At 38.6% G+C, this 17,761-nt stretch overlaps 2 protein-coding genes across 4 annotated transcripts; one reads left to right on the top strand and one right to left on the bottom strand.

The window, feature by feature from the left end:
- Positions 1-147: 147 nt before the first annotated feature.
- On the bottom strand, positions 148-9,109 carry sall2 (spalt-like transcription factor 2). Of its 2 annotated transcripts, none has more exons than XM_084118850.1 (3): positions 8,707-9,109; positions 1,862-5,412; positions 148-1,723 (listed from the first exon to the last, which is right to left on the bottom strand). In XM_084118850.1, the coding sequence occupies exons 2-3, from the start codon at positions 5,099-5,101 to the stop codon at positions 1,586-1,588; spliced, it is 3,378 nt and encodes a 1,125-aa protein (XP_083974976.1). In that variant the 5' UTR covers positions 5,102-5,412; positions 8,707-9,109; the 3' UTR covers positions 148-1,585. The 2 variants fall into 2 exon arrangements, with proteins under 2 accessions (XP_083974976.1, XP_083974975.1); XM_084118849.1 differs by lacking the exon at positions 8,707-9,109 and adding an exon at positions 7,285-7,477.
- Positions 9,110-10,913: 1,804 nt separating this feature from the next.
- On the top strand, positions 10,914-17,391 carry trim110 (tripartite motif containing 110). Of its 2 annotated transcripts, none has more exons than XM_084118859.1 (8): positions 10,914-11,032; positions 11,774-12,258; positions 13,676-13,771; positions 13,894-14,130; positions 14,731-14,753; positions 15,114-15,259; positions 15,462-15,733; positions 16,047-17,391. In XM_084118859.1, the coding sequence occupies exons 1-8, from the start codon at positions 10,990-10,992 to the stop codon at positions 16,317-16,319; spliced, it is 1,575 nt and encodes a 524-aa protein (XP_083974985.1). In that variant the 5' UTR covers positions 10,914-10,989; the 3' UTR covers positions 16,320-17,391. The 2 variants fall into 2 exon arrangements, with proteins under 2 accessions (XP_083974985.1, XP_083974984.1); XM_084118858.1 differs by having other exon boundaries at positions 16,023-16,460.
- The last annotated feature ends 370 nt before the right edge of the window (positions 17,392-17,761 follow it).

Consider the following 17,761-nt stretch of genomic DNA (forward strand, 5'->3'; position numbering starts at 1 on the left):
GTTTGATTGTGTTAGGGAGTGAGAGGATTAGGGATGCCTGTATGTGAAGAAAACTGTTTCCCACAGACCACCAAGGAAGAGTAACATCACTGTAAATGAGATTTATAGTCTTAAAAAAGGTGTGCGCAGTAAAAAGAATTTCATATTCTGGTTATTGTCATGTATACACAGATTTTTATTTCCATTTTGATCTTTTAGCTGTACCATGAAATTACAACTCACAGTCAGACTCATACACCCAATTCATTTCTATGGAAGATACATGTAAAAGTATCGAGACAAAGAACAAACATCACCATAGAAACAAACATTTCCACCAAGAAATATAGAAAGGGTTATCTTTTAAGCTAGATAATGGTTCATCTCAGAATCAGTCAAATTCTACCTTTTTCAATAACTACACTGACAATATTAAAGTAACAAGAGTTTACACTGACTAACATACAGGCATGTTAAACAATCTTTCCCGACTCTTTAATCTAGTTGGTGTTAAGAGCAGTATATTGTCTAGTACTGTACAGCTGGACAGGACAAACATGGATACAATGGACATAGGTTGACAGGTCATATTTACAGTTTGGTGTTTTGGTGCTTTTCAAATTTTAAAACTAAAATTCTGATGATTTAGTACAAATAAGTACAAGTCAACAATATTTCATGTGAATTTGCCTAGTGTAAATTTTATGAAGTGTATTAAATATCAGCTTGTCAAAAGCACTGGTTGGATCTAGGAAAACAATTGTACATGCATTTCCTCTGGGCTCCAGCTGTTCTGTCTGTGCTAAGAATTTTGAGGATATCTTTTTAAACATTTGAGCTTATTAAGAAAATTGATAAGAGCTCGAATTTTTGGCCAAATGTTGATAAAATTGTCCACTTTGTGCATGACTGCCCTCCAAAACATAATGGAACAAGGTATCGACTTAGCCTAACAAGATCTTTGACCAAATAAAGACTTTCTCAGAATCTGTATTTAGTGCATTTTATACTTCTTAATTTGAAATGCACTCCCTCCAAATTTTACCATCCTTACAGAGTTAATAAAGAAATAGTACATCAATACAATAACTTTTAGTGAAGAACTAGTCTATTTTCATCATTGGCTTCATAAATTTTGCTCTGTTTCTCACCCAAATCTATTGTTTAAATCCTTAGCTACCTTCAGATCTTAACTTTGGAAGAGTAAACAAAACAATCATGAAAACCTTGCACAGACAAAATAATTTACATTCATCAAAAAGAACATCACATAATATTAAAGGAAGTACTATAAGATATATTTAGACATTATTACATATATTAAAATACACAGTGCAGGTATTTTAATATGAAAGATCAGGAACATTTTTTAAACCAAGTTAAGACCCTCTGTGATTTCTGTGTGTACATGTGTGGCATTATGTGCTGTGTTTTTTTTTTGTTTTTTTTTGGTGAAGTCAACAATCATAATTATCCTTTATAAGTTCCTTTTTCTTGTCAGCTATTAGATTGATCTCAACACTTTGTCTCTCTGTTTCTTTAACAGCGATTGGTGGAGAGGTCTCTGATGCTTGCTGATGTTTTTGGAGGGCTTGGTTTAAGAAACTCATTGATGCCCTGGTGGCAGGAAGGTTGCAAGGTGGTGAGTTTGTGACCGCTCATGATGCAACACTCTCTCTGGGCCCTTGGTCCTTGCAGGAGTTCGAGGTGCCTTGACAACTCCTCCATGGTGCTTCATATGTCCCTAGAAGTTATAGTAAGAGATGGTATTTTATTTTCATGTATCTCTCAAATTGCAACAAGACATTGTACCATGTTAAACTGTCTATTCACATTGAATGACAATAATTGTTCATTTTAATGAATTCAAAAGGCCACTCACCTTGAGTCCACTGCGACTTGCATACTCTTTTCCACACTCAGAACAATGGTAGATTTTTTTCTCTGGCATGGGAGGTGGAAGACTGGGAGTCAGTGATATGCATCCAGTTGAATCTGTTTTGTCCATTTCAGTTCCTGTTGTATCTTTAAGGTCCACTTTATCCTTTGAGGTTGAACTAGAGTGAGTTTCCTTCTTCTGCACATGTATGTCAGGCCTCTCAGTCTCAGCTGCGTCCTCACTTGTCTTGTCTGCAGTGTCTGACCCCATATCTGCATTAATACTCAAATCTGGAGTTGTCCTTTGACCATTCTTTGGTGTTTTATGTATATTATCTTCCATCTTTTCTTCTTTAGGGAACTCTTGGGGGATTGATTTGGATGTTTGGACAAGGCTTTGGTCAGGCTCATCTAGGCGTACTGTATAAGTAGACACACTCTCAGATCTCAGCGCAAGAACAGAAGGTGGTGTTGATGTTGGATGTGGCCGAGGATCCCTGGATGCATTATGAGCTTGTATACCAAGAAAATCCTCTATATTTGAAATGGGTGAGAGAGATGTATTTTCACTGAGTTCACAGTCATCTCTTAGTGGACTGGCTTTCATTACAGCAGAGGAGCATGAAATCATTTTGTCTTCCAAGGAGGCAGTGTTGCTGGATAGTTCAAAAGATAGTTCATTAGTGGCAGAAGGACCAGTTGTTGCTGATGCTGACTGAGTGGCAGGAGGGACAAGGGAGGCTGCAGATTCTACTGGAGAAGGTACACCGAGAGAGAGCTCAGGGGGATCAGGTCTGAATGTTGGAGGTGAATGGGGGGTTGGATTCAGGGAGGGGTCAGGGCTTAGGTCGAAAGGTGGTATACGACCTGAGCTAAGTGAAGCAGGTAAGCTGGAGGTTGCGGGACATACTGTGGGACAAGTGCTGTTAGCAAGGGATTCAGTATGTCTAGAATCTGATACTGTTTGTAGATCAGCATGTAATAACTGAACATCCATAGTGCTGGGGCTTATCTCTGAAGCAGAGAGCTCAATAGACTGGGGATGGGACAAAGTATCACATTCTGTTGAAGTATCAAGCATGTTCTCTGGTGGTAGCTGTCCTCCTAAATGCATGCGGATATGATGTTGCAGCACAAGGGCATTGGTAAACTTCCGTTGGCATAAGGGGCAAGAATTCTGGGCACGACTGTTTGGTGGGCGGGCTCGATGGGTGGCAAGGTGTGCTCGAAGGCTTCCTTTAGTTGAGAAGGAACGACCACATAGCTTGCAGGGGAAGGGTCGCTCACCTAAATGAGTAGCCTGGTGCAAACGCAACGCTCTTGGGCAGCTTAGCACCCGCAGGCACACACTACACTGATTTGGGGCAAGTGTCCCAGCAGAGTTCATAAGTCCCAGGTAAGGTGACTCCTTGCTGAAGAGGGATGATGGTATTTGGATTGTAGATGATGGAAGTGAGGTGACCACATTTGTACTGAATGTGCTTGTGCTCATTAAACCACTGCTGCTGTAGCTTAATGCACCTGCTACACTATGGCTGCTGGTAGAAGTCTCCCCAATGGATGAAACCCAGTGTGACTGACTGTGTGGTTCTTTCTCTAACTTTTCCACCAGTCTCTGCAGCTTTGATGTGTCCGAGGTGGAAGTTGAGATGGAAGGGGCTGCGGATGAAGCTGTGAATGGGGATGTGATATGTTGTTGCGGGGATGGCAGAAATGATCCGGCTGGAGTTGTCTGCCTGAGAAACCCATGGCCTGGAAGATGGTGAGTGGAAGATGCTGGGAAGAAGATTTTGGGTAAGTTTGCAAGCTGTGAGTAAGCAGAATGGGGCAGCAGAGTAGGTATAGGTGGGGTGTTCTCATCAAAGCGCTGTTGTTTCACTCCTTTATATACACCAGCAATGGAGGAGGTGGATGAGGCAGGAGCTGAAAGAAGGGTGGAGGCCAGAGAGGATGTTGATGAGGATGTTATTGAAGAGGTAGTGGATGTAGAGGCTGCAGCAGCCGCAGCAGCAGCAGCACGGTTGAGCTGAAGGAGAGAGTGTGCAGTGGTCAGCAGAGCCAAATCAATACTAGGAGGCAGAGATGAGGGTGTGGCGCGTGTTGAGGCAGTAGTGCCCTCAAGAATGTCACCACACATATCATCCTCTTGCTGGATCTGATGCTTCTGAATAGCATTTGTATTGTTGGAGGTGACAGTTTGAGTTTGTGCTGATCCTCCCATTGATCCCCCAGTTACAGATGCAAAAAGTGAACAGGGAAACAACGAAAAAGAAAGTTCAGGGTTTTGTTCACGATGGCGCAAGAAGTGGACCTTGAGGTTCCCTCGTGTGGTGAATCTACTGAAACATACAGGGCACTGGTAAGGACGCTCCCCTGTGTGTGAACGCAAATGTATTTGCAGGGATGAATCGCTGCTGAAGAGTTTCCGACAAAATCGGCATGCATGATGCATACGCCCCGATGATAAGACAGGCGTACCTCCTTGAGCAGAGAGTTTTGGACCCTGTGAGGGGGCAGTAGGGACAGCAGCTGTTGATAGAGATTGGTTCGGGAAGGTAAGACTACTGTTTCCACTGGCTGCTGTGGTGTTGGATGATTTTTGTGATGATAGGCCAAGGGAAAGTGTGAGTGGATAGTTTGAGGCAGCAGGTGTGGGCATTGATGAGGATGTGGCACCACTTGTATGATTGGTGAAGTTTGCTGGAGTAACTACCCCACTGTCATACTGTGCCTTATGGGGGCGTAAGACATTCAAGAGAGGGTGGGCATGTTTGGAGGACTTGGAGGTGGTCTGAGGTGGTAGCAGGGATGAGAAACAGGCCAAAAGAGGAGCCACAGAGGTAGGGGGAGGTGATGACTTTGGTCGGGAGGGTCTGGGGTTGTTATCAGAACCTTTTAAACAAAGCTGTGGCAGAGATGGAAGTATGAATGGCTTTGAATCCACTTCACAAGATCCTCCTCCCAGCCTCAGTACTTGCCTACAGATTTCCTCAGTCATCTGCATTTGATGGATTTGCCTCTGCTGCAGCACACGTAGCTCCTCCAAGATAAAAGCAATACTGACGGGTGCACATGCTGGGGCTGAAGGGACTGAGCTTGGGCTGGAAGAGGGTGTAACTGGACTTGGGGGACCCTGAGGCACAGAATTGGGGCTTCCAGGATGCGGAGGCACACAGAGAGAAGCAGCAATGGAGGAGGATGAAGAGGTTGTGGTTGCTGACACGCCTAACTTTGGAGAAGCCATGGGTGAGTGAGTGATGTTGTGGGTAGAGAGCACGGTTGGTGCAGGAGTAGTGATAGGCTGATTAGTAGAATGGGATGGTATGTCAGGAATTTTGGAAAGGTGAGACTCTGTTAGGTTTAAAGGAAATTGATTGGGCTGGCAGGGGATGTGAAAGATACGATGGCTTGGTCTGGTCAGAGAAGGTGTTGTGAGCCTCTCAACCGGTGGGTTTAAAGTAGATTGGCAGCTTTGAGTTGTAGAGTATGAGGAAGAGCAGGAAGCGCAGTTCTTTGCAAGAGTAGAGGTGAGGGACTTCACTGCCAACTGCTCCTCTAAGAAATTAGAGAGAAACTATTTATGCAACAATTTATGCCATACAGATACTAGTCTAGTCTAACGTTTAAAATCCAAGTCCAATAAAAAGCAAGAATAAAAACGGTAACACGTCAGGAAACTGATACTAAACAGTTATATAGTTGAAAAGACACTCATACACTATTTTAATTTCAAATCATGAAACTGATTAAGGTAGCCACTACAATATCTAATAAGTATAATAGAATGTACAGTTTGATTAATCATTCTAAATGTATTATTTTAATTAATTTAATAATAATTTAATACATTCATTATTTTAAATCAGTCATTAGGTAATTGAGTAAAGAGAAAATAGATTGTATATATTTAATTACATAATTAGTTTTGTAATTTAATTCATTTTATTCTCGCTAGGTTCTTACATGTTCATTGTTTGTTGTCTGCCACATTATTGTTGTTATTGCACTTGTGAACTGACAAACCCAAATGTTTTTAGCCTTATGAACCTCATAACCCAATTTCGAATCTTTAGTTCTTTTCCTTTTATTTAGTTTGTTGTCGCCTTGATTGCTTCCAAATTGTTTTTACTCACTGCTTACACAAGCATCACCAAGGAAACATAGCATATGGGGAGGCTCACAGAAGAGGATACCTCTGGCTGACCTGTAACACTGTATTTCTATTAAATGCCAACCAAAGTATAGTATTGCTGTTCTTACCAAGGCTCCCATCAATGGCACCTACTGTGCCACTTAAACTCCCATTATCATAAATCTTTTTTTTAACATTTAACTTGTAATATTAAAAAATATATTTTTTTAATTAAAACACAATTTGTACTTTTTCTTTTTTAAGTCAGTCTTGCACATGGCTGTCTTCTCCTCTCTCTCTATCCCCTCACTCCCTCTGAAATCCCATCCCTTGACCAGCTTACAATGCTTTTAGCACTGCTAACAGCCAACTTTGTTTCCACAGCAACAATGAACATGGACAATGAACCTCGCCACAAAATTCCCAAACCTCTTTACTGACCCACCTACCCACCCTCTAAATTGTGTAAGTGAATATATTCCATTACATCCCATATATATTTTTTAAAAAAATCTCTCCTAACCCAACAAAGCCTGAAAGGTCAGTGAGCCTTAATGCCATAGTCAACCACTAAAAACAGCTAGATTGCTTAAAATAAGTGACCTTTAGCATTGGAGCCATATCCAGACACCAATGTGAATTTACAGAGGACATAACAGCATGAATACAAAATTACATAGAGATACATTCACACTCATATACTAGGGAGAGATGCACAAAGAGCTTCCCATACTAATAGAACTCTAGAATTTAAGTCACAGATCAACACACTCTTATGCACGTACTTCCTGGCAGTTAATGCCTGACTGCACGACCACAAAGCCTCACAGAGACAATTAAGTCTCATGCCATTCCCGCTCAAGTGGCTCCTTCTTTTTCAATGTTGTCCACCTTTTTCCACAACCTTTTTCTAATTCCCTTTTCAAAACCCAGTTCAGCATATTACGCATCTCTGTTCCCTTTAGGTTTGCTTTGCTATTTGGTCTTCTCATTCTCACTAGCTAATAGCTATACATACAATATCGTGGGTGGTCTAAATTCTTAGCTTGAGTCAGAAAAAGATGAAAGTACTAATTGGATATTCAACAGAAGCTGTTGGGATCTATGTATATGTAAATATTACTGAATTTCCTTTTATTTTTACTCTGCTTCATTTTACTTTTCTTAACTAGATCAGATATTTTAAACGTATGAATCTATTAATGTCACAGCAAATATCTCGAATGGCATTTGCAAGATGGCTCGCTGGCAGAAACAATGGAGCTTCTCTTACTAAACGGTAAAACATTTCTCACCATGTTGAAGTAGCCACGAAGTGTTGTGGATAGGGCTGAAAAAGTGCTGAGGTCTTTTCTGTTTCCGGCGTGACATGATGCAGGGGAAAGTCAATGTCTAAATGGCCCATGGGTTGAATCAGACTGAAAATCTTTCTCTTTAAACTAAATTACAGTAAGTCTCACTGCATTAGTTCTGAGAAACAATCAAAAATCCATGTTTCATTTATATAGAGAGCTACAAGGCGAAAGGCCAAGTGCATACATGAGCAAGCAACGTCTCAAAAGTGAACTAAGCACTTGGCAAACTAAATCTGTGTCTATTCAGTGTCTAACTAAAATCCAAAGACAACTCTCCACCTCCTTTTCCCTGTTTCTCTCTCAAACACAGTCTCGGCTTGTTCTCTCTGCATTTGCATTCAAATAACGCAGAACACCACCTACTCATGCATATACCCCTCCTTTCTCTTACACCCCCAAGTTTTAAGGCGTTCCCCTAAACCTGTTTTTAAGTCTCAAGGCGTTCCCCTAAACCTGTTTTTAAGTCTTAAGGATTGAGTATTTAATAATTAGACACCAAGAGCATGTAAGGCTGAGATACCGTATAATGTATGACATTTTGAAAAAATGTCTTGTAACCTGTTGCCAAAAAATGGCAGGGGACCAAATGTATTCATAGTTATCATATCGTGTTATATTGTTTTATAATGTCATATTCTGAGTTATGTGATTGCCTTTTTAAATCAATCTCAAATATGACTGTAAACTTTAGCTCCTTAATGTAATGCATTCAACAGGCCTGCATTAAGTTCATTAGAACTTAAAATGACCTGCAGAGATTCTCACGTCAACGGCATTACTGTATAATTAAAATTTAAGCCAAATAATAGAATTTGAAACAATATCTAAATTTTGATTGTCTATAATACAGATGTGTCATGTTTTCAGGTGAGTCCATTTCAGTAGCATAATCCAATGTCATGGTATTTATTTTAGAAAAATATAATAAATCCTTGTCCTCCTCAACAGTATGATGTATTTCATGTGCATGTTTTTTTTATTTAATTTTTTTATCATTTGGCTTTCACAGCATTTGCTTAACCACATATTCCTTACATATTACATTTATATTATTATATAATTTGTATAAAAACTCAAGACGTTATTATTAAAATAATATTAATGCCAAAACACAATAAAGTGTTTAGCTAGCATTTCAATTTATGCTATAATACACCTCGTAAAATTCTTGCACAAATGTCATAATTACGTCAGCAAAATGCTCGCGGGAACTACAGCTCTACTGTACGCGCGACCTGTTGCGTCCTCCGGCGCGCTCTATGATCATAACCAATTATGATTCATATTTCTTATGACTACATGAAATACTTTGACGTAACTGACATTTGGAGTCTACGGATTGTAAATGGTATAAACACTTACCAGCAGACGATAATCTTTCTCGGCTGTTTGTGAAATTAGGGTAGATTACGTCGTACAGTGTCTGGGTCGTAATATCATCATTGCTGTTCCGGCATTTTGCCACCGTGATGCGCAGTCGGCTTTGACAGCACGCAGTTCGACATCTAAATTATTTATTTGCTGTACTGTCGTTACACTGTATATTGTTGTAGTCGTGACTGGTCACTTCTCACCCATTGTTCAGTGTTTGGTTTGATGGCACATTGCGATTTCGTAAAGTGATATTTCGCTATTCCTGTCATTCCCACAGTCATCCCCTCCCTCGCTGCTCTGCTTCCTTTGTATTTGGTAAAAATGGCCCTCTCCCCGGCCTGAGCCTTTGTTGAGCACTCTAGCGCTGCGGCATCGACGGATGTCTGTCTGTGAGTCTGTCGGTCCAATCCGGACACTGTCTCCGCAGAGTAATTAACCAGCCATTACGAATCATGTTTGGTTTTTAACTGCCTAATGTGCGAGGCCTTTACGTTTGCCTGAGGTCTGTGACACAATTTTCTTTTTTAGATTATGTAATCTGGTAATAATTCTTAGGCTATTATGAAAAAAATGCATTTTATATGAGAATGGTGTAAATATGCCCAGGTGTTGTTCGCGTTGAATTTCACATGTGTTAGCCATAATATTGGAGTTGTACAAAAACTGTTCAGTTTACTGTGACACTGAGTAGCTACGTTGCTAACAAGTTGCTTAAAAGGACTACAACTACCACAAGGATGTGAATTTATGTGCTTGATGAGCTGGACAATGGTTGTAGTCCATGAATAACATGAAACCTAGAGGAGAGCAGGGCACAACACTTTTTGTCTTTCTCAGTTTGTGTAAATCGATTTGGTGTTAAGAGTATTTTCCCCCCACGTTAATTCTGCACGTCTAGTACAATTATGTGGTCTTGCTTCATTAATACAGTGGAAAAAATACACTGTAATTTTTTTAATTTACCCCAAAAGAATGGAAATGTAACAACATGACCCATGTGAGGGGTGTTACATGACCCTATTACTGCTTAAAATGTTATCTCATCTAATAAAAAATAAATAAGCCAAACTAAAATATTTTGTCAATAAAATACAATTATTAACTTTTTTATATAAAACAATGGACATTTTCAAATAATTAAAAATAAAGTAATTTTTGAGTTTGGCAATGAACATACCAAAAGCACACAGCTATAAAGTATTATTCAAAACATAATAATTATTTCTGAACATTGACACTCTACTGTTCAGAAATTTGGGATATGTAAGATTTTGTAATGTTTTTAAAAGAAGTCTCTTATGTGTCTCTAAGTCTCTTAGAAGTCACTCTGAATTGACTAAACGAGTCGTCAGAAATTCAAATCCCAATCAGTTACGACTACACGTCACAAGATAATTGACATTGCTTCTCAGAATCACAACCTTTAAGTATGATTAATTATTGATGTATATATTTTCTACCGGGTGTTCAAATAATTTAGTTTTGTGTTTTATATTGTGCATGTCTCCGGCTAACCGGCTTACTCACGTTATTTGTCATACTGAAAAATTAAAGGGTTGGTTCACCCAAAAATGAAAATTTTGTAAGTATTACTCACCCTCATGTTGTTCTAACCCCGTAAGACTTTCGTTCATCTTCGGAACACAAATTAAGAAATTTTTTATGAAATCTGAGAGCTGGCTCACTCCTTCATAGGCTTCTATGTAATTGATACCTGCCATCCAAGAAAAGTTAGTAACTTTTTTTTTCCAAGTGACTGCAGTGGCTCAACCTTAAGTTTATCAAGCGATGAGAATACTTTTTGTCTAAACTGCCTGTATTGAAATGTATGAAACGCTTAAAAACAAAAAAGCCTGTACATGCTGTTCTGTTATAATAAAATACAGAGACTTTGATAAAAAAAAAATGCATTCTGACATACCTGTCACATGTAGTGCTTCCAATCTACACATTAATTCACTGTTAGCACTTAAATGTATTACTTGTTTTGTGTCTTCAGTAACTTGTGTTGTGTATTACAACAGCTATAAGAGAATACTTTATTATACTATATCTTGATTTATTCTAGAAACAGTCACCAGGTGACATTTATTTGCTTTCATTTCATTTCCTCACAAATCCCTCATATTGCTTCTGTAAAGAACAGGTCATGTGATGGCTTAGCTGTTCTCTGTATTGAGAGGTCAGTCAGTCTGGTTAAGAAGACTGCAGGATAAGCCAGCTGCCCCATACACGCACACTCTTACATGTACATTTTGGCTGTGCTTCTGTATGAAAACATCCAGCTTTCACAAAAGGCTGCAGGACACAAAGGGTAAGTCTATTTTTCCCCCCAGTTTTATATAGGCTAGGATGTGCATCATAATGCTAACCATGTAATTGTAACCAACTAATTCAGGTCAGAGGGCCACTGAGTAGGTGATCTCTTGATTCCCCAGTTGGATCTGGTATTGTCTGCAGAGAAAACGTTTGGGTCAAATAGGGCAGATTTGTTGAGATTTGACAAAGGTGAAGTGTCATTTCTGCATGTCTGTGCCCTCAGCGAAACCAAACAGAATTACAAAATGAATCACTGATTTCAAACAGTTTCCGAACACTCTTCCATTGCTCTTCAAACAAATCTCATCCCAATCGTTGGGATACTCAACAAACTGCATTGTTCTGATAGTGCCAGTGTTTACACTTTTTGGAGGAATAAACCTAAAGAGTGACTTAACCTCTCAGCATATTAATTTACATAGACAAAAAAAAAAAAAAAACACCTTTTATGTAATATCGTAATGACTTTAATAGAAATGCATAGGAGATTACCTCATTTATCTGGTAGTCAAATAGAACAGCTTTCTAAAAATAGTTGATTAGGAGGCAGATTAACTAAATAGTAAGCTAAGGTAATTCGTTTGTGCCAAATGGGTCTGTATAAATCCATGTGCCATGATTTGACTTCTTATGAGTCACCAATCATTTCCTTGCTTCTACTTAACTGGGCACTATTAAAATGAGTAAATTATTATAATTAAGTTATTATTCAAATTAATTGTTCACAAATTTACAGCTGCAATGGGCTCCATTGAGGAACAGCACACATGCCCCATGTGTCGCAACCTGTTTTGTTGGGCTCAACCCTTTCCCTGCGGCCACAGCTTTTGCCCGGCCTGTGCGCAAGAGGCCTCGACCCAGAGTGGCAAGCAAAGATTTGCATGCCCACAATGCCTGGAGGAGCAGGGGCTGGTTGTGTGTGACTGTTGTCCGGAAGGCGAGGGTGAAGAGGTTCAAGCAGCTGTGAAGACCTGCCTGCGATGTGAGGTCTCTCTGTGTGAGCAGCATCTGCAGCCACATCTGCAACGGCCAGCTTACAGCACTCACCTGTTGGTGGAGCCATTGATGGACGTAACCCGCCGCAGGTGCCCCACCCATCAGGAGGTATTCCGGTATTACTGCATGGATGATAGGGAATATATCTGCCAAGACTGTATTCTGGAAGGACAGCATGCTCAACACCAGGTCAAAGGGGTGAGAAAAGTGGAGGAGGAATACAAAGTAAGTTATTAGATCTATTGCTGTTTAAGTGAAAGTCCTGTTGTAGGATTGTTAATAATGTCCTGGGACTGTTTACTCTGCTTTACACCGGTTTATTGTCTTTGTAAAATCAGACATCCCACCCTGCAAAAAGTAATTTCCAGGACCTCATATCCCCTACTCAAATAAAAAGAATAGTACTACATTATTATATTATATTATATTATATTATATTATATTATATTATATTATATTATATTATATTATATTATATTATATTATATTATATTATATTATATTTTGCATAAGCTGCGTGACACGGGTTTGTTTGTTTGTGTGCTGAAAGTAAAAGTGATGTAGGCTAGAGTGTCACGAAATAAGAGGGTCTCGACCATCAGAAAGCAAGTGGTCACAGGAGACGCATTTGAAACGCATTTTAGCCTGGTGTAAATGGTAATGTGTCTTGCTGAGCACTTGTGATCGGATCACCGAAAACTCATTTTAATAGGAGGAAACGGTTTCTCACTCACTCGATTCCTGGGATATTGTGTATAGGCTTCAGCGAGCCGCTATCACTAGCTGTGTCCCAATTCAGAGGCTGCATCCTTCATTAAACTATCTGCAAACAAAACAGGGTTCACAAACTGTCTAAATATGTTCACCATGGTCCATTTCTGTACATAATAAAGAGTATAAACTACTGTATATATAATCGCATCTTAGTAAGATATGTCAGCATTTGAATGGCTTGAATATTTTTATTTTTACATTTGTATCATTAGATATTTGAGTAAGCTGAAACCCAATACGTACGTTTAATTGTGTAATTTGTAATTTAATGAGTGTAATTTGGCAATTTCTCTCAAAAAAATCCTGTCGTCACTAGTGCACATTGAATTCTTGTAGACAAGGTTGCGAAGGATCCATCTGTTGTATCCTTCATTGCCTCGGACGAAGGACGCATTTAGAGGCAGTATTTGAAGGAGCCTTTGAATTGGGACTCCTCCTCACAGTGTTAAAAGTGTAAGAAACAGTTGTCTAGCTACAAACCAATCATAAAAAGGGGTGCTATAATGAGGGGAGATTAGGGCCCTCTCCCAAATGGCACACTTATATGCACTTACAGTCTTATGGACCTACAGTGGCCGTTGCGTGATTGTGAAGTCCAAGTAATCAGCAATCGTATGATTCATTCATTCTTTGTTGATGCCAGGTTTGGGTTATGCACTAATTTTCTGTCATGGTCTGTGGACCCCTTAAATTAGCCATGGCCACTCCATGTATAAAACACTTGTTCCTCCACTGGTGAAACATAACCTAAATACCTAGGATTAATTCGTATAACCCAAATATTTAACATTGTGAAACATGATAAAAGACAATGTCTGTTAAACCAGGGTTCAAATTTTAAAAAAAGCCCCCCTGTAATATTTTATAGGTCAAATTACAGAGCCTGTTCGAGAAAGCAGAAGAGAAAGTAAAGCAAGGTGAAATTATTCTTCAAGAACATCAAAATGCTTGTCGCACCATCATTGTAAGTTCAAGCATCTTTGGTGTCTCATATCAAATAAACAAATTATTCCTAACCTGAAGTATAATGATTAATGGTCAGGATTTCATATAACTGAATGAATGCTTTATGTATGTTTATTTTAGGAGGACTCCTCTGTGAGCGATGTCTCTCAGGTGTTACAGATGGGCTCAGCCCTGCAGACTGTTGTGGGACGACTAGTGTCGGCTGTAATAAACATCACTGAGCAGGAGAGACAGCAGGCCACGGAGAGGGTGCAGGAAGACTGCAGCAGGGTGAGAGAAGATCTAAACCAAACTGAGAGCATCCACCGCTTCCTCGGCTCCCTGCTGGACGAGAGAGACCCCTTCCTGTTAATTTGGGTATGAGGACATACTTCATGATAAAGGTGATGCAGTGATGATTTGTAGAGGACAACTAAAATGAGGAGCCAAAGTGTCCTTTCCATTTACATTTTTGGTTCCAGGTTAAATGCTCATAAAACCTCATTACCATATGCTGAAAACAATATAACATTTTGTTTATGCTTGTATTATCATCATTCTATTCAAATAAAGACACATCAAAGTCTAATGAAATGTATGCATTTTTAAACTTTTTTTACTTCCTTTACATTAAAATAATGAAAAATAATACAGTAAAAGCATATTTTGTGTAGATTTTATTTCATTATAGAGCTATTGTTAATCACCTTTTATGGTCAACAAATGCCCCTGAGAATGGCATTACGTAGCCATCAAAAATTAGATGACAGAAAGACATGAACGACAGAATTATATGCTAGAAAGAGCATTGTATGCTGTTTGTAAAACTTTGTTACAGATAACATTTTTAATGTATCCACAGGCTTAGTTATGGCATCATATATCACTTAAAGGGTCTTTATAGATGTCATTCAGAATAAAAGTGACTAAAATGAGAGATACGTTTGCGATTGTTCATATAGTCCTACTTTTTCACAGGCATACCAAACAGAGGATTCACAGTGAGTCTTTAGATAAACTGTGATTGTTTTAGTGTGCCGTAGAAATATCTTGTGATTTGTGAATGCAGTTGTATGTTAGTTTTGAATTTTAATCAATGTGTGTGTAGCCTATGGCCTGGTTTCACACAGAGTTAAGATTAAGCCAGGATTAGGCCTTAGTTCAATTAGGACAATTAAGTAGCTTTTATAAACATGCCTTAGAAAATAACATTACTGGTGTGCATCTTCAGACAAAACAATGGCACTGGCATATTTTAAGATATGTCAGTGCAAGTTGCTTTCAGTTAAAACAGCATTTTTGGGTCTGTGAAACCGGGGGTAAAAGTTTTACTGTATTAGTCACTTTCTTCTTTCTTGCAGGATGATGGCAGATCTCAACTCCCCTCTGTTCACACCGCCTCAACCCAGCGTGAATAAGAAACGTGTCTTAGAAAATGTGGAAAATAAATACAGAGAATTCATATCTGAGACCCTGCACTGCCTAATTGAGCTCAAGAGAGATCTCTGTGCGTATTATCATTCATACAAGTCAATGATGCCCCATGGACATTTAGATTTTTTAAGTAATTTAATTCCAGCAAACCTAAGCATGATCAATATTTTCAGTGTGTTGTAACAGTTTACAGAAGCATTATTGCTTAATTTGCCTTGTTCAATAGTGCCATCTAGTGGCTACATTTCTAATGCCTGTTTCTCTTTGTTATTTAGTAAGCAGCCCATTAACCTTGGACAAAAACTCAGCCCATCCACTCCTAAATATCTCTGAAGACCTACGCTCAGTGATGAGGGTAAAAAAACGTTTGCCTGTCCCTGAGCATCCTGACCGCTTCGACCACTGGTCTCAGGTGGTCTCCTGTCAGATTTTTTCTTCAGGAAACCATTATTGGGAGCTGGAGGTGGAGGGTTTCTGGGATATAGCAGTGACTTACCACAGCATTGGGAGAAAAGCAAAAGAGGGCACGGCCTTTGGCTGCAATAAGGTAGATTGTGTATTAGGTTTTCTAACTTTTGATGCCACAGACCCACAAATCATTCATAATAATTGTGTACAATTTTGAAATCTCATTATTTATGATCAGTGGATAGAAACCAGTTGGAATAATGTCTATTTTTAACACATTTTAATAATTATTATTATCTAATATTTTTTTTAAATGTAACATTTAGATTTTTTTTGATTCATCGTGATAATATTTTCTTTGAAAATGTATCTTAATTCAAATTATATACACATTAAACTTGTTTATAAGCATCTAATGTCAATGTTAGTTGATTTTCTGTTATCTTGCTCAGATATCCTGGAGCCTGACACAGCAGCATGACAGGAAACTTGCTGCCTGGCATAACCGAAAGAAAACCCAGCTCTCCGTAAAAATGTCAGGCAACCATTTGGCAGTGGCTCTGGACTATAATTCTGGCTCCATCACCTTTTCAGAAGTAGGATCGGCTTCCACCCTGCTCCCCTTGCACAATTTCAGCACCAGCTTCACCGAGCCCGTCTGCCTGGGCTTTGGCCTCTACAAACCAGAGCTGAACAGCAGGGTCACCGTCCTCAAGAAAATATGACTGCATTTACCTCTCGGATTTGGGTGAAGTTGGGAACTGTTTATTTTATAAAGAGTTACGTTTCTTGATGGATATATCATGGTCGGGTTGAAAAGGTAGACTTTATTTTTCCAAGTTTTAGTTTTTCATTTTCTTTTATAATTTAAGTCATGATGTTGAAAAAACCTAGTCTAATCTTTTATAACTGCGGTTTTTCATCATCATGTTTTCACTCATATTTTAAGGGGAACGGAGATCCAGTGCATCTTTCTCCATTTAATTCAAAATTAGCAACATATAAATCTCTAATATTTACTTCTAGTATAGTAGATATTTTTGGCCGTGAGCGCAGAATGACGTGTTCGGCGGTTCAACTAGTGGACGTTGTTTTCAAGCGCTTGCACATGCGCTGTTCAGTGCTGGGTAGATTACTTGCAAATTGCAAATTGTACCTGTTACTGATTACAAATTACATGATGAAAATTGTAGTTAGTAACATAATCTAGATTACTCATTTTAGGTAATGTATCCTGACAACTTTTAGGGGCCATTTACACGACACCGCTTTAAACTAAAAACTGAAAACTCGTTATGCAGTTTGACCGTTCATTTTCACGACAATAGTGTTTTTGGGAGCCTGAAAATGCTAACTTTTGAAAATGGGTTTCACAGTGCAAGTTTTTGAAAACAACACCATTATTGTCTCTGTAAACTACAAATTACGGAGAATCAACAAATTATGAATATACCATTTATTCACACAATGGTATATTCATAATTTGTTGATTCTCCCTAATTCTTCTTTTTATATTATTTTAACCCCCCTGCAGTCTTTCATTGAAAATATTTTCTCTCTCTTTGTTTTTTTAATGTAGTATCAATATTGTACACAATAATACCATTCATATCCAAGTAATAAACGAGTAAGGTCAAAAGTAATCTAATATGTTTGTTTAGGGGAGCGCGGGGCACAACGTAACACGGGGCTAGTTGTAACACACTTGTTTTAAATACTTCCACACATGCTAGCATGACGAAACTTGGTGTATTTACTAGTTGCCATATCAACACTATATAGAGAAAGAATTGCGCCAAAATAAAAAAAAAATTGGAAGATATCCATAGACATTTATTAAACCATAGCAAAAGTAAGTTTCTTACTTAAGTAAATTCTTCATCTCTATTTTTTGTGTTTATTTAAAATTAGACAAATCTGATATTATTTTAATCTCCAATATGTTATTTAACAGTTGAGATAGTTCTTTAATGCTTCGATAACTAGCAGAAGACACTAGCTGGGTTTAAATCCCAGTTGTGCAGGCGGGGGCATGTTGTCACACTGCGTTACAATGTGCCCCTATTAGAAATATGCTATTATATTATACTTTTATTAATTCTATTGAGAAAACATGACAAAAAGGTGAATAAAGACTGAGAGTCAATGTTCAGAAATTACTAATTAT

Source organism: Abramis brama (genome assembly GCF_963993115.1).
Source record: "Abramis brama genome assembly, chromosome: 7".
NCBI classification, from domain to species: Eukaryota; Metazoa; Chordata; class Actinopteri; order Cypriniformes; family Leuciscidae; genus Abramis; species Abramis brama.

Excerpts from the sequence above, each read along its gene's own strand:
- sall2 (XM_084118849.1), bottom strand. The coding sequence starts at position 7,360 with ATGTCACGCCGGAAACAGAAAAGACCTCAGCACTTTTTCAGCCCTATC. Across the intron at positions 5,413-7,284 it reads TTCGTGGCTACTTCAACATG|AGGAGCAGTTGGCAGTGAAG; the intron begins GTGAGAAATGTT and ends CTAATTTCTTAG. Across the intron at positions 1,724-1,861 it reads CAAGTCGCAGTGGACTCAAG|GGACATATGAAGCACCATGG; the intron begins GTGAGTGGCCTT and ends TATAACTTCTAG.
- trim110 (XM_084118858.1), top strand. The coding sequence starts at position 10,990 with ATGAAAACATCCAGCTTTCACAAAAGGCTGCAGGACACAAAGG. Across the intron at positions 13,772-13,893 it reads ATGCTTGTCGCACCATCATT|GAGGACTCCTCTGTGAGCGA; the intron begins GTAAGTTCAAGC and ends TGTTTATTTTAG. Across the intron at positions 14,754-15,113 it reads TACCAAACAGAGGATTCACA|GATGATGGCAGATCTCAACT; the intron begins GTGAGTCTTTAG and ends TCTTTCTTGCAG.